General features: G+C 56.1%; 3 protein-coding genes across 6 annotated transcripts; 2 read left to right on the plus strand and 1 right to left on the minus strand.

Moving 5' to 3' along the window:
- The first annotated feature begins 69 nt into the window (after positions 1–69).
- Positions 70–7,219, plus strand: LOC133163068 (metal transporter CNNM3). 4 transcript variants are annotated; one of them, XM_061292635.1, is made up of 11 exons: positions 70–826; positions 1,059–1,393; positions 1,475–1,651; positions 1,778–1,935; positions 2,036–2,179; positions 2,256–2,414; positions 2,492–2,661; positions 2,895–2,991; positions 3,064–3,194; positions 3,295–3,442; positions 4,067–5,497. In XM_061292635.1, exons 1-11 carry the CDS (start codon positions 71–73, stop codon positions 4,135–4,137), a joined length of 2,346 nt encoding a protein of 781 aa, XP_061148619.1. In that variant the 5' UTR covers position 70; the 3' UTR covers positions 4,138–5,497. The 4 variants fall into 4 exon arrangements, with proteins under 4 accessions (XP_061148619.1, XP_061148618.1, XP_061148616.1 ...); XM_061292634.1 differs by lacking the exon at positions 4,067–5,497 and adding an exon at positions 6,473–7,219 and having other exon boundaries at positions 2,895–3,194; XM_061292632.1 differs by having other exon boundaries at positions 2,895–3,194.
- Positions 6,871–8,555, minus strand: LOC133163077 (transcriptional activator protein Pur-beta). The gene has a single exon (XM_061292646.1). It carries the CDS (start codon positions 8,553–8,555, stop codon positions 7,632–7,634), a length of 924 nt encoding a protein of 307 aa, XP_061148630.1. The 3' UTR covers positions 6,871–7,631.
- A 46-nt stretch (positions 8,556–8,601) lies between these two features.
- On the plus strand, positions 8,602–12,191 carry ved (ventrally expressed dharma/bozozok antagonist). The gene is made up of 3 exons (XM_061292648.1): positions 8,602–10,823; positions 11,084–11,298; positions 11,715–12,191. Exons 1-3 carry the CDS (start codon positions 10,646–10,648, stop codon positions 12,057–12,059), a joined length of 738 nt encoding a protein of 245 aa, XP_061148632.1. The 5' UTR covers positions 8,602–10,645; the 3' UTR covers positions 12,060–12,191.
- Positions 12,192–12,280: the final 89 nt, after the last annotated feature.

Genomic DNA, 12,280 nt, shown 5'->3' on the forward strand with positions numbered 1-12,280 from the left:
TGTCCTTTGTCCGACTATTTGAACGCCGCAAGGCTTCGAGAAGGCGGGGCCTGCCGCGGATACCAGTCACATGACCCGCCCCGGAGTCAGCCTGACCAATTCCAATATGGTGGCCAGCTTGGCAGGTCTTCGCTTGCTGTTGATGGTATTGTTGTCGTGCGGGATCCGGTTGGGCTTGTGCGACCAGACGGCGGCGGCGCCGGCCCCGCCGCCCGTCGTGCGCCTGCGCCCGGAGGACCCCGCGGGCCGCGTGTGGATGAAGGCGGGGGTCATCTCGGCGCCCCGGGGATTCTCGTTCAAACTGCGGCTCTTCGGCACCGGTCTGAGGAACCGGACCTGGCCGTGGCTGGCCTTCGCGGCCGGGGATGCGCTCGGGGACCCGTGCGGGGACGACGACAGACGGCGGCAGGCCGCCTTCCAGGTGAAGCAGCCCTTCGTGGCGGCGGCGGCGGCCGAGGAGGATTGCGGCGGGCTACTGACGGTGGAGGTCGAGCCGGGGAGCGGTGGCGGCGGCGGCGGCGGCGGCGCCGAACAGCAGAACCTCCATCACGTGTGCGTGGAGAGCGGTGGCATATGGACCTCGGCCGGTGAGGACAGGCTGCGCGTGGCCGCGGACGAGCCTCTGCCCCCCGAGCCCATCCCCGCGTGGGGCCTGGCGGTGTTGGTGCCGATGCTGGTGCTCGTCTGCGGGCTGCTAAGGACGGTCCAACTCAGCTTGCTGTGGCTCGACCCGGTCGAGCTTTACGTGCTGCACAGCTGCGGTTCCGAGGAGGAGAAGCGCGCTGCCAAGCGACTGGAGCCGGTCAGGAGGAGAGGGAACTTCCTGGTAAAACAAACAAACAATCATGCAAAATCATTCCAACATGCTTTTGAGATGATTCTTATGAGCAAGATAAGGTCCTTGTAAAGTGAAGATGAAAATCTCTTGGAAATTGGACACCGCAGGAAACCCAAACTTTAGTTTTCTCCAGATTTTGGTCCCAAAAGTGGTGCCGTGACGGAAGTCACGCGAGTGCCGTCCCTAATGACTTTTTTTTTTTTTTGGGCGCGCACGGCAGGCGTGCTCGCTGCTCTTCCTCTGCGTCCTGGGTCACTCGGCCTCGGCGGTGCTGCTGTACCGGGCGTTGGGCTCGGTGGCGGCGGCCACCTTCGCCGCCGCCTTGGCGCTCTTCTTCCTGGCCGAGCTGCTGCCCCACGTGGTGTGCTCCGGCCACGGCTTCCGGCTGGCCCCGGGCCTCACCTGGCTGGCCCAGGTGAGCATGGTGCTCACCTGCCCGCTCTCCTGCCCCTTGGGCCTGGTGCTGGACCTGGCGCTCAGGCGTGACATCAGCACCTGCTGCATCCGCGAGCGGGCCATGGAGATGGTCCGCACCAGCGTCAACGACCCGTACAGGTACAAGCCTTGCTTTGTTGTCTGGACTTTGGTCTCTGCCACGTTGCCACCTTGCCACGTTGCCACGTTGCCACGTTGCAGTGAGTTTGTGAAGGAGGAGTTCAGGCGCGGGGCGCTGCGCAGCAAGACGGTGGAGGACATCTTGACGCCGCTGAAGGACTGCTTCATGCTGCCCAGCTCCACCCTGCTGGACTTTGCCACCATGTCGGACATCATGCAGAGCGGCTACACGCGGGTGCCCATCTACGAGGAGGAGAGGTGGGTCCCGAGACGCTAAAAGTGGGCTCGGAGTCTCCAGTCCGGTCGGTGCGGCCAGCGTCAGAGCGGGCGTCGGGCACTTTTGCGGCCAGGCGACCGAGTGCGTGTGCCGACTTACCTGCGCAGGTCCAACATTGTGGAGATCCTCTACGTGAAGGACTTGGCGCTGGTGGACCCCGACGACTGCACGCCCATGACCACCATCACCAAGTTCTACAACCACCCGCTGCACTTTGTCTTCAACGACACCAAGCTCGACGCCATGCTGGAGGAGTTCAAGAAAGGTGGTCTCGTATCGGCGGGCGCCGGCCGCTCCACTCCCTCCCGGTCTCCCTCCCTGTCTCTCTCCCTCCCTCGGCGCCAACCTTAGCTTATCGCCTCCAGGAAACTCTCACATGGCCATCGTGCAGAAGGTCAACAACGAGGGCGAGGGCGACCCCTTCTACGAGGTGCTGGGACTGATCACCCTGGAGGACGTCATCGAGGAAATCATCAAGTCGGAAATTTTGGACGAGTCCGATGGCTACCGTAGGTTCCCTTGAAGCCGGCGACGTTTGGATGCCTGGCGTTGTGGACCTTTGGGCTCTTTTGTTTGCTTTGGCAGTGGACAGGAAGGTGAAGCGTCCTCTGCCCCCCCTGGAGATCCCCCTGGAGCCTCGGGCCACCCCCGACGAGTTCTCGCTCTTCAAGACGCCCGAAGGCGAGCCCAAGATCAGGACGTCGCCGCAGCTGCTGCTGGCCACTCACCGCTTCCTCTCCAGAGGTGCGTGCATACGTGCGTGCGTGCGTGCGTGCGTACGTTTCCTCACGCCTCAACTGCGCTCAACGCGGCGTGCGCAGAGGTGGAGCACTTTGGCCCGGCGCGCGTGTCGGAGAAGATCCTTTTCCACCTCCTGCGCCACCCCAGCGTCAACCAGGAGGTGCACTTTGATCCGAGCAACCGCCTCAGCCCCGCCCACTATCTGTACACGCGCAACCACCCGGTGGACTACTTCATATTGCTGCTGCAGGTGCGTGCGTGGCAAGGAAGGGCGGCTCAGTGCCCGGGCTCAGTGACCCGGGCTCAGTGACCCGGCTCAGTGACCCGGCTCAGTGGCCGGGCTCAGTGGCCGGGCTCAGTGGCCGGGCTCAGTGGCCGGGCTCAGTGGCCGGGCTCAGTGGCCGGGCTCAGTGGCCGGGCTCAGTGGCCGGGCTCAGTGGCCGGGCTCAGTGGCCGGGCTCAGTGCGCGGGCTGTGACGGCAGGGTCGAGTGGAGGTGGAGATCGGCAAGGAAGGCCTGAAGTTTGACAACGGCGCCTTCACCTATTACGGCGTCTCGGCGCTCACGCTGCCATCCTCAGGTCAGCGTGGGAACTGCACCAACACTCGTAGGCTCTTTTTCCCCCTCCCCTTTACACGTGTGCCTCGTACAGTCCATCAGTCGCCGGTGTCGAGTCAACGTCAGTCTCCGCGAGATCCGTTTGATGCGCCCGAGGCCACCACGCCGTCCACTTACTGCCCGGACTACACGGTCCGAGCGCTCACCGACCTGCAGCTGGTCCGGGTACGTGCTCGCGCGTCACACACAGCGCGCGTGAGATCTCGAAGGCGACTTTGCGTGCATGAAGAGGTGACGGGGCGCTCTTGCGCTCGGTCGGGCGCAGGTGACCCGGCTGCAGTACCTGAACGCCCTGAGGGCGTCGCGGGGCGGCGGCGGCGGCACCAGCCCCGACCCGCCGGAGATCAAGATCCTTCCCAACAGTCACACCAAACTGCTCAACGAGAGGAACGCAGCAGCGGCGGAGGCGCAAGGTAAGCCGAGCCGGCTCGGCCTCAGGGGGGCTCTGCCACTTTCTCTTTCCCCTTTCCTGTCCGCTGTACTAATCAAGGCCTCTCTGTCTCTCTCTCTCTCTCTGCTTGTTTTGTTTTGTTCTTTCTTGGCTGACTTTCTGGTCCAGACTTGAACTTCTCTTTCTTTGACACCATAGACAACTACCGCTAGTGCGGCAGGTGAACGCAAGCGCGCATGCTACATCTCGGCTTATGCGTGTGCGTGTGTTTGTAGCTCTTCTTCGCCCCGAATGTTCAATTCAGACAATGCCTGCCCCTCCCTCCCTCCCTCCCTCCCTCCCTCCCTCCCTCCCTCCCTCCCTCGCTTCGCTCCCATTGAGCACATCTAATAGTTTCTTCCTTTTTTTTTTTTTTTGCTTTATTTTTAGCATTTATCTTAGCATTGTGCTGGTTTTATTGATTTCATTTTATGAGTGACATTTCAAAAGATGTGTCCAATATATTTGACTCTGTTCTAGTTTTAATCTTGAAATTTGAAATTGATTTCAATCATTTCCAATGACTAAATCCCCTTCTTGGTCAAGTCCCGGCACGCGCCCGCCCGCCCGCCCCCTGACTCCACTGTCCTGTGCTCTCATTGGTCAGCTTGCGCAGATGCAACAGAAATCGACCGAGACCAGGAAGAAGGCGGCGGCGGCGGCGAGGCCCGTGCGTAGCGATGGCCTCTTTAAGCAGCGTTGGCCCGATTGGACGAGACTGCGCTCCATTTCGTTGATGTCATTGTAGTTATCATCATCATCACCATTCCGTTTTGTAAACACTGTGTGTACATTTGTAGTATTTGCTTTTGGTGAATTGGGCTGTTGCCTTTCTTCCAAGTTTAACATTGCCATTGGTTACTTTTGCTGTTTGCGTGCCAAACGATGAGTGCGTGCGTGCGTGCGTCCGTCCGATCAGAAAGCCAGCCGCTCGATCTAGGCCGGATAGTCACGTGACCGGTCGGGCTGGTTTCCGTGGTTACGCCCAGGGGGTGCTCGGCCTTTGGCGATGCCAAGTGCTTGATAGGAATTTTCTTTGCCAAACATCTCACAGGACAAACACATTGAATCTTGAAGGACACTTTCAAAAGGATCTCATTCCACATTTGATTTGTGCTGAAGTTGCTGTAGCTAGCTAGTGTCATTGTAGTTGTCGTTTTGTTTGTTGCAACAACAGTTTTGATTGCGTGGGGACGTTCTGACTCCTCCCTAACTGGAAGCCCAAGCTAGCACCTCGACCCTCGTCCCATTTTCCCTCCGCGTGAGTGTTAGCATCAGCATGCTAACTGAATGAAGTCGTAGCCCACATTGCATTGCACAGTATTTTATTTTATTTATTATTTTTGGGGGGGCACCAGCTGACTCTAGTTCTCGAAACGAAAGCATGCCAAAGCTAATGAGACAACCTGGAAGCTAACATGTCGCTTTGGACGTCCTTTGAGTGGACTTGACCTATTGACCTTGGACCATAATCCAACGGGCTAACTTTAGCTCTCTTGCCTTTGCTGGTCATTACTAAGGTACTGAGGCTAAGATAGTTTGGGGCTCTACTAACATTTGTCACCTTGAAGAGATCTTTTGAATGGGTCACCATCTTGTGCGCATTTAACAGGCTAAGAGAAGATAACCTAAGATACGGTCGGACAATCGACGTTGCACAATTTAACAAGGCTAACTTTTGTTTTGGTAGTTTTCTGAAGGTGAATCCAATGACAAACTGATTAGCCTGAGTATCACGTTGCATGTTCTCTCATTCTGTGTGTTTGTTCCCCCTCTTGGAACAGCGGAAAATCTTGCTTGATATCAAGATTTGTTCAAATAGTTTGCTTCTTTTTTTTGTATAAAAAGTGAATGTATAAAAGAAAACTGTCAGCCCGGGGTGCAAGTATTTTCAAGTTAGACAATGTTTTTTAGAGGCGCTTGAACTTGTTCAATCACGTTACCTTTTTATAGTTTGACCTGCAGCCGCCATGTGTGATTTAATACTTTGAATGATTCCATTTTCCTAGGAAATAAAGTCAACCCTGTTCTAAATTCACCTTTGTCGTAGTTTTCTGTGTTGTAGCGTCCAAAAAAGGATTAAAGGAAAAAGCTTAACACTGCGCACGCTGGTCATCTTGATTTCATATAGCTGTAAGCATTTGGTCATGCTAGCTTTTGAGTTGTCGTGTATTGTGGCCTTAGCATGATGTCGTCTTGTCACGTTTGCATGTTGGTCAGGTCACGGTGAGGCGCTCGAGCACACGGCAACTCATTGACCTCATGTTTTGTGCACGGGCGGACGGGCGGACGGCCGGCCTTGTGTGTGTGTGTGCCTGTGTGTGGCGCCTCTGCCAGTCACATTGCAGGCACATGGCAACAGAATCTAAAAATAGCCCCCTCGCCTGCAGGATCAGGATTGCTTTGAATGCCTTGACATCCTTGCGTCTTCTTTCGCTTCCCTTCCCTTCTTCTTTCCCGTCCAGCACATCCTCTCCCATCCGTTACTCATCCATTTTTCTCCAATGAAATATCAGCAGCCTGCAACATGTTGCCGGCTGGGTCAATCAGTCCCAATCTGCAGTGCTGACCCACGCCATGTCATTTCGATTAGAGCAACGGCGTTGGGCCTTGGGCCTTTCAAATTCAACCGACAAAGTTATTCACCCGTTTGAATGACAGATGAGACGGCGTGCGGCCGCCGCCTCACGTTGGAATGTTCCCGTCGTCAAAATGTCAAGGGCTGATGAAATGTTACAAATGACTACTTACTGACAAGTGCTACATATAGCGCCGCTAACTCTTCTCATGCCGTACATTGTGAAGAGACATCTTTGACATTGAAAGCAGCCTTTGTGGGGGGGCTGCTGCTGCTGCAAAGTTGTGCGCTGTGTGTGCGTGCCTGCGCGTGTTACAAAATGTAAAGCACAAAACCAGCGTCAGGTTTTGAGTGTGGCGGTTGCAATGGTCCGGATGTCGCAGCCGCTCGGAGTAGCAACGGTGGAGAAAGTTGTAATGGCTTTCTTTGTTGCAGACGTGGCAGTTGACGGGACGCGACGGGAAGGCTCGTAGCGGCTGGCGCACGCCGTCCGCTCGGCCCCCGAACGAAAAGGTTGCTGCCGCAGTCCAAGGAGAGAACCAAACGCCGGTTGCAGAGAGCTGGCTGGCAATTTCCAACCCAAGGTTAAGCTGTATTTGACATTGGCAGGAAGATCCAAAATGAATGAACTCAATCCATTGCATCGTCGGCTGCTAGCCGCCGCCACATGCGCCCATCGTAGCGCTTACGCCGGGCGGGCGGCCGGGCGGCCGGGCGGGCGGCCGTGTTGCTGCTGCACCTTTTGTGTTCAAGCACGCTCTTTTACATGTGCTCACTGTTGCTCCAGACAAACTTGATGAAGCACACCAAACAAATGTTGCCAATCAACTAAGTCAGTTGAAAGAATTTCACACTCTTTATTTTGTCATTTCCTTTACACGATACATTTTCCTTTAGAAGTATTTGAAAATATCTTTTTTTTGCCGCTGTAATAACTTTCCTATAATCTTGTGTCAATAATATAGTTCTCTGTTGTTGGAAAAGAAAAAAAAGGAAAAAGAACATCCACGGACGTGTTAGCAGCATCTCTTGCTGATGTTTGCTTTTTTTGTTTCTTTTTTTGTCCTGACTCCCGAGTGAGGTGAGAAAGGCCGACGGCAAAGGTTTTCTCTTCTTTTTCTTTTCTTTTTTTTTTTTTTAACCCTGAACGCCGCCCTCCTCTGTCGGTATTGCTAAAATCGAGCCCTGGCTGTAATTTTTGGCTCACTTCACCCCCCTCGTCAATGGTGTGGCGGGCAGTGATTGTTTTCTTTCTTTTTTGTTTGTTTGTTTGTTCTATTTTCTCCCCTGTGTGTGAGACTTTGATTGGCAGGCTGCTCCTCCAAACCTGCTAAGCATCCCACGACGCAAACGACAACGAGGAGAACCTCTCAGCCTCCAAGACACGCACTTAAGTCACGATTGGAACACTACCGAGTCCGACTTGGGTGCCAAATGGCGCCGTAGCAGCACGAGGCCGATGAACGCTCGTGTACTCTTTATTCTTTTTTTTTTTTTCCTCCAATGCTGCCTGCTGTGGCTGTACGGGCGGTAGCGCGCGCGCGTGCGCAGACGCGCACGTACGGAGGCGGCGTGCGTGCGCGCACGCGCGCTCTCAGTCGTCATCCACGTCGTCGCCCTCCGACTCGTCCCGCCTCTCGTAGATCTTGTCCCGGTGGCGCTCTTGGATCTCCTTCATCTCGTCGGCGTAGCGGCTGAAGGCGCCGCCGAACTTGGCCCAGGCCTTGAAGGGCACCGTGATGGAGTTCCGGTAGCTGGGCTTCACCTCGCTGACGCGCAGGAACACGCCGTACTTGTTGGAGCCCACGTCGAAGAAGAAGCGCTTGGAGTCCACCATGATGGAAGTGCCCTCCGGGAGCTCGCCGAAGCCCCCCGCCGCCATGCCGCCTGCGCCGCAGGCCAGCTCGTCGTCGTCGCCGCCGTAGTCGTCGATGAGCTTGGCCAGGGCGTCTCGGAACTCGATCAGTCCCTGCGCCGGAAGGGCTATGGTCTGGCCGGACAACATGCCGCCCACCGGGCCGCCGCCGCCGCCCATGCCGAAGCCAGGCCCCCGGTTGACGGTCTGCCGGATCCGCAGGAACCTCCCCCGCTGGTTCTCCTTCAAGTCCAAGTAGTACTTGCGGTTCTCCCGCACCAAAAACTCGCTCTTGAGGGCTCGCCGAGGCCCGCCGTCCTCGCCGGCGGCAGCCTGCGCGATCTGCTCGGGGCTGCTGGGCCCCAGCTGGGCGTAGTGCTCGATAAAGTCCCCGAGGTAGTCGCGCACCTCGGCGGCCACTGACAGAGAGAGGGTCAGCCGACTTTTGGAGCCTCCGGCCCCGACCTCGGCGATCTTGATGAAGCGGCCCTTGCTATTCTGCTTGACGTCCAGGTAGAAGCGCTTGTTCTGGATGTCCAAGCGCTTGGAGGCCAGCTCCTGGGTCTCCTGCTCTCTCTGGAAGTGCTGGAAGCCGCCCCCCACGCCGCCGCCGCCGCCGCTGCTGCTACCGCCGCGCTCACTCCCGCTGTCACCATCCGCCATGTTCAGCTTCTGCCCATCTCCTCCTCTCTGGCAGGCAGGCGCGTCGCCTTCATGCGCGCCGGGGCTGCGCGCGGTTGGAGGCTCGCCATTGGCCGAGCCGCCTGTCGCTCGCCCGCGTCGCCAGGGTTACAGCCCTGCCATTCGCCAGCGCCTCCTGTCAGTCACGCCCCCGCCGGAGCGCTGACGCGCCATTGGCGGAGAGGCAAGTTCCGCTTGCGTTCTTCCCAAACTATTTTCAGCCTCTAGTGCCGCTTGCGTCAAACGTCGTTTGTATGATGACGTCATGGTCACGAAACAACGCGTCGGGCAAAGCTGCTGGGGAGTGACGTTAAAAGCACATTGTGGCCGCTTTAGCAAAGCACCGAACCGCCACTTGGCCCGGGCGGCGGCGGCGGGCGGGCGGACCGACCGACCGACCGACGTACGCATGGCGTCCGTGGCAGCCTTTTTCTGCTTGCATGTGACGCGCCTGTGCCGACAGGAGGCAGCAGAGTTTCACCTCGCGACAGGACTGGCCCCTCACTTAGAAAGCACCTATGACAACATTATCCATCCGTAGTTCCTCTCAAGAGTACGTACACTCTGTAGTACTGCAGTAGAGAGAATAAAGTGAAAATACGGGAACGTTCGTAAAAGTTCGGTAAGGAAGGGTATGTTGAAGCGGCTTTAACCGTTTTGATCATTTGAAAATAATAGCAAGAACTGACTCGACTTTCCTGTTGAACAAAAAATCCTTTGCTCATGTTGAAAAGTGGGTCGATAAGTCAATGATCATTTCAAAAGAAAAACAATCGGATCGTTTTCAGATACAGTATCGGTATGCAGATAAAGGAAAAAGCTTATAGCTTGGAAAGTTTTCAAATACGGGGAAAGTATTTCAGCCCACTTCACTGCTGCGACGTGTTGAGGCCGCCGCGGTGGAATGTGTCATGCAGTACTGGTGACATCCAGCGGCTGGCGGTGGCTCCTGAAAATTTGCAAACAATAACCCACAAACAGATGACTCCATGTTTGGGAGTGATGCGAGCCGCCCCGCTCACTCACTCTTTGTTTGAGCTTATGCCGTCCCAAAGTGAAGTTGAGGGTCAAGCAAAATGATCACCAGTGCAATGGCACGCAAATGATGACATGGCCCCATGTCCAGCGTGGAGCCCCATATGGTGCTGGCTGGTCTCGGTGGGGGAGGTTGGGTCGCTGACTGCCGCGCCGACTCGTCCCACCGGCTCCATCAAAGCCCGGGGAGCCTTTGAAGGCTTGATAGGGATCAATGGACGAGGGGAAGCGCTCCTGACGGACGGACGGAGAAGGCCTTTTCAGACGGGGCGGCAACTGCCGGCCGGCCGCCGTTGGCCAATCCGCTCACGCGTGGCGGCACGCGTCGCCATCGGCGCTGGGGTGCTCCTCGCCTTTTAGCTTTAAGCTTCCCAACTACACGGCTTGGCAAAGTTTGACTGACTGGCAGACAGACATACAAGAACTCTGCATGTGTGTGAGAGACGCCTTGGGTAGTGGGGCAGGGGGTGGGGGGTCCATAACAGTAGCAAACAGGCCCATTTAGGAGATGAAAGAGCCTGAATGGAGCCAATCAAAGGGCAGTCCAGTGGCTGTGTGTGTGTGTGTGTGTGTGTGTGTGTGTGTGTGTGTGTGTGTGTGTGTGTGTGTGTGTGTGTTAGGGGTGGTCATGGACATTCATCCCCATGTACTCCTGCAGTCTGCCATCATCCCATGTTGCCAATGCGAGCCTACGTTGCAAGTGATGGCGACAGTATGAAGTCAGGCAAGAAAAGGTCAATCCAACTCAACTGGCGGCCATGATGTCGCCAAAGCTCCTTTCGATGTCCGCGGAGGTGCGTGGCTGAGGTGTGTCTATCGGCAGGAAGGTCGTGGGGGGGTCTAGACTCACTGGAGCCTCATTGAGACTGAATGACTGCACTTGTGAGGGGAGGGTGCCAAGGAAGGGCTGCACCCTTTCATGTGCGTAGAGGCGGGCCGCCGCCGCCGCCGCCTATAAAAAAAAGCCGTGAGGCCCTCGCCCCCCCACTCCGCCCCTCCAGGAGGACGCTCACTTACCTGAACACACCACAGACGTCATGAGAGGACACTTTTCCATTGAGTGGATGGCGCAAAGCAGCCGCCGGCAGCGACCCAGCGTCAGCGGGGCGGCTCTCGCCGGCGCCAGCACCGAGAGCCTGCCGGGGTTCTACCGGAGGGCCCTCCACGACAGTGGAGGAGCCCCAGCCAAGAGGCCCAAGATGGACACCAACAGTGGTAAGTCTGACACACACACATGCACACGCGCACACACACATGCGCACAATGGACTTGAGTCATTCTTTTCAGACGATGAAATGTTACATGATTTTTAAGCTAACTGAAAACTGATATTTCTTTTCTACAATATAGAAATGAATGAAATGCTGGACATGAAATATCAAACTGAATTATGCACGCTAAAAAAAATGGTATCCAACAATTTGGTTGAATTTTGAAAAAATCATTCCAACGTGAGAAATAAGTTGTGCTGGCAGCTCCGGAGGCAGAGGAGGAGACGTCGGGCTACGAGAGCGAGCGTTCCCTCTCGCCGCCGCCGCCGCCAACGACGCCCCCGTCCGGCAGGAGGCCGCGCACGGCCTTCACGGCAGAGCAGATTGGCAGCCTGGAGCGAGCCTTCAAGAGGAACGCCTACCTGGGCACGCAGGACAAGGCGCAGCTCTGCAGCAAACTCAACTTGTCCGACAAACAGGTCCGCTTGCGCTCGCGTCTGAGCTAGGCTAGCCCATGTTAGCTAGTCACGCTAGCCACGCAGCCCACTTTGCTTCGAATGCCGCCGAGATTTGAACTAGCAAACAGCACGCTGTCGGGTGCTTTGCTGCCATCTGGTGGCACCGACACGCAGTCACAAAAGAAATGTGAATGTCGTGCCAATGTTTATTTCCACGACAATTTGGAATGAATGCACACATCTTTTTCCTGCCTGACATTGTTATTTATTTATTTATTTATTTATTTATTTATTTATTTATTTATTTATTTATTTATTTATTTATTTATTTATTTATTTATTTATTTATTTATTTATTTATTTATTTATTTATTTATTTATTTATTTATTTATTTATTTGTTCTTCCTCCCCTGTTGTCACCGTGACGACGGCGCAGATCCGAAACTGGTTCCAGAACCGGCGCATGAAGCTGAAGCGGACGGTGCAGGACGCCCTGGCGGCGCACGCCTGCCAGGCCAGCGCCGCGTCGCGCTTCAGCCCCTACCCTGAGCTGCGGGGGTTCGGGCCGGCGCCGTACCCACTCTACCACCACCACCCCGTGCCGCTGCCGCTGCAGGACGGCGCTTTGGCTCAGCCGTCGCCGCACAACCTGCAGTACGCCTCGCCTCTGGACCCGCTCTACCGATACGGTGGAGTGCCGGGCGCCGTGTTGCCCGCCGCCGCCGCCGCCACGCCCCCGACTCCGCCTCCTCTGATGGCAGCCTACGCGGCGTACTACTGACAGACAGACAGACAGACAGACACAGTGGCTCTGTCTCGCTCGGTGGACCTTGGTGTTTTAAAATCTTTTTTGTTTGCGTGATGACTGTTGTATTTCTCACTCAATTGCAATAAAATGCAGCCATGCATGTTGCCTAGCGCTGGTCCTCACTGGGGCCACTGGTCGCCGACAAGCCAAGAAGCGGTCACCAGTTCGCGACTGGATTCAAAGCACTGACTGGA

The sequence above is a fragment of the Syngnathus typhle genome, linkage group LG12, assembly GCF_033458585.1.
Source record: "Syngnathus typhle isolate RoL2023-S1 ecotype Sweden linkage group LG12, RoL_Styp_1.0, whole genome shotgun sequence".
In the NCBI taxonomy this organism is placed as follows: domain Eukaryota; kingdom Metazoa; phylum Chordata; class Actinopteri; order Syngnathiformes; family Syngnathidae; genus Syngnathus; species Syngnathus typhle.

Bases quoted from the DNA above. Each gene is read 5' to 3' on its own strand.
- LOC133163068 (XM_061292632.1), top strand. From the start codon at position 71: ATGACCCGCCCCGGAGTCAGCCTGACCAATTCCAATATGGTGGCCAGC. The intron at 2,180-2,255 runs GTAGGTTCCCTT...TTGCTTTGGCAG, and splicing joins GGACGAGTCCGATGGCTACC to TGGACAGGAAGGTGAAGCGT. The intron at 2,415-2,491 runs GTGCGTGCATAC...CGGCGTGCGCAG, and splicing joins TCACCGCTTCCTCTCCAGAG to AGGTGGAGCACTTTGGCCCG.
- LOC133163077 (XM_061292646.1), bottom strand. From the start codon at position 8,555: ATGGCGGATGGTGACAGCGGGAGTGAGCGCGGCGGTAGCAGCAGCGGC.
- ved (XM_061292648.1), top strand. From the start codon at position 10,646: ATGAGAGGACACTTTTCCATTGAGTGGATGGCGCAAAGCAGCCGCCGG. The intron at 10,824-11,083 runs GTAAGTCTGACA...TTGTGCTGGCAG, and splicing joins CAAGATGGACACCAACAGTG to CTCCGGAGGCAGAGGAGGAG. The intron at 11,299-11,714 runs GTCCGCTTGCGC...ACGACGGCGCAG, and splicing joins TCAACTTGTCCGACAAACAG to ATCCGAAACTGGTTCCAGAA.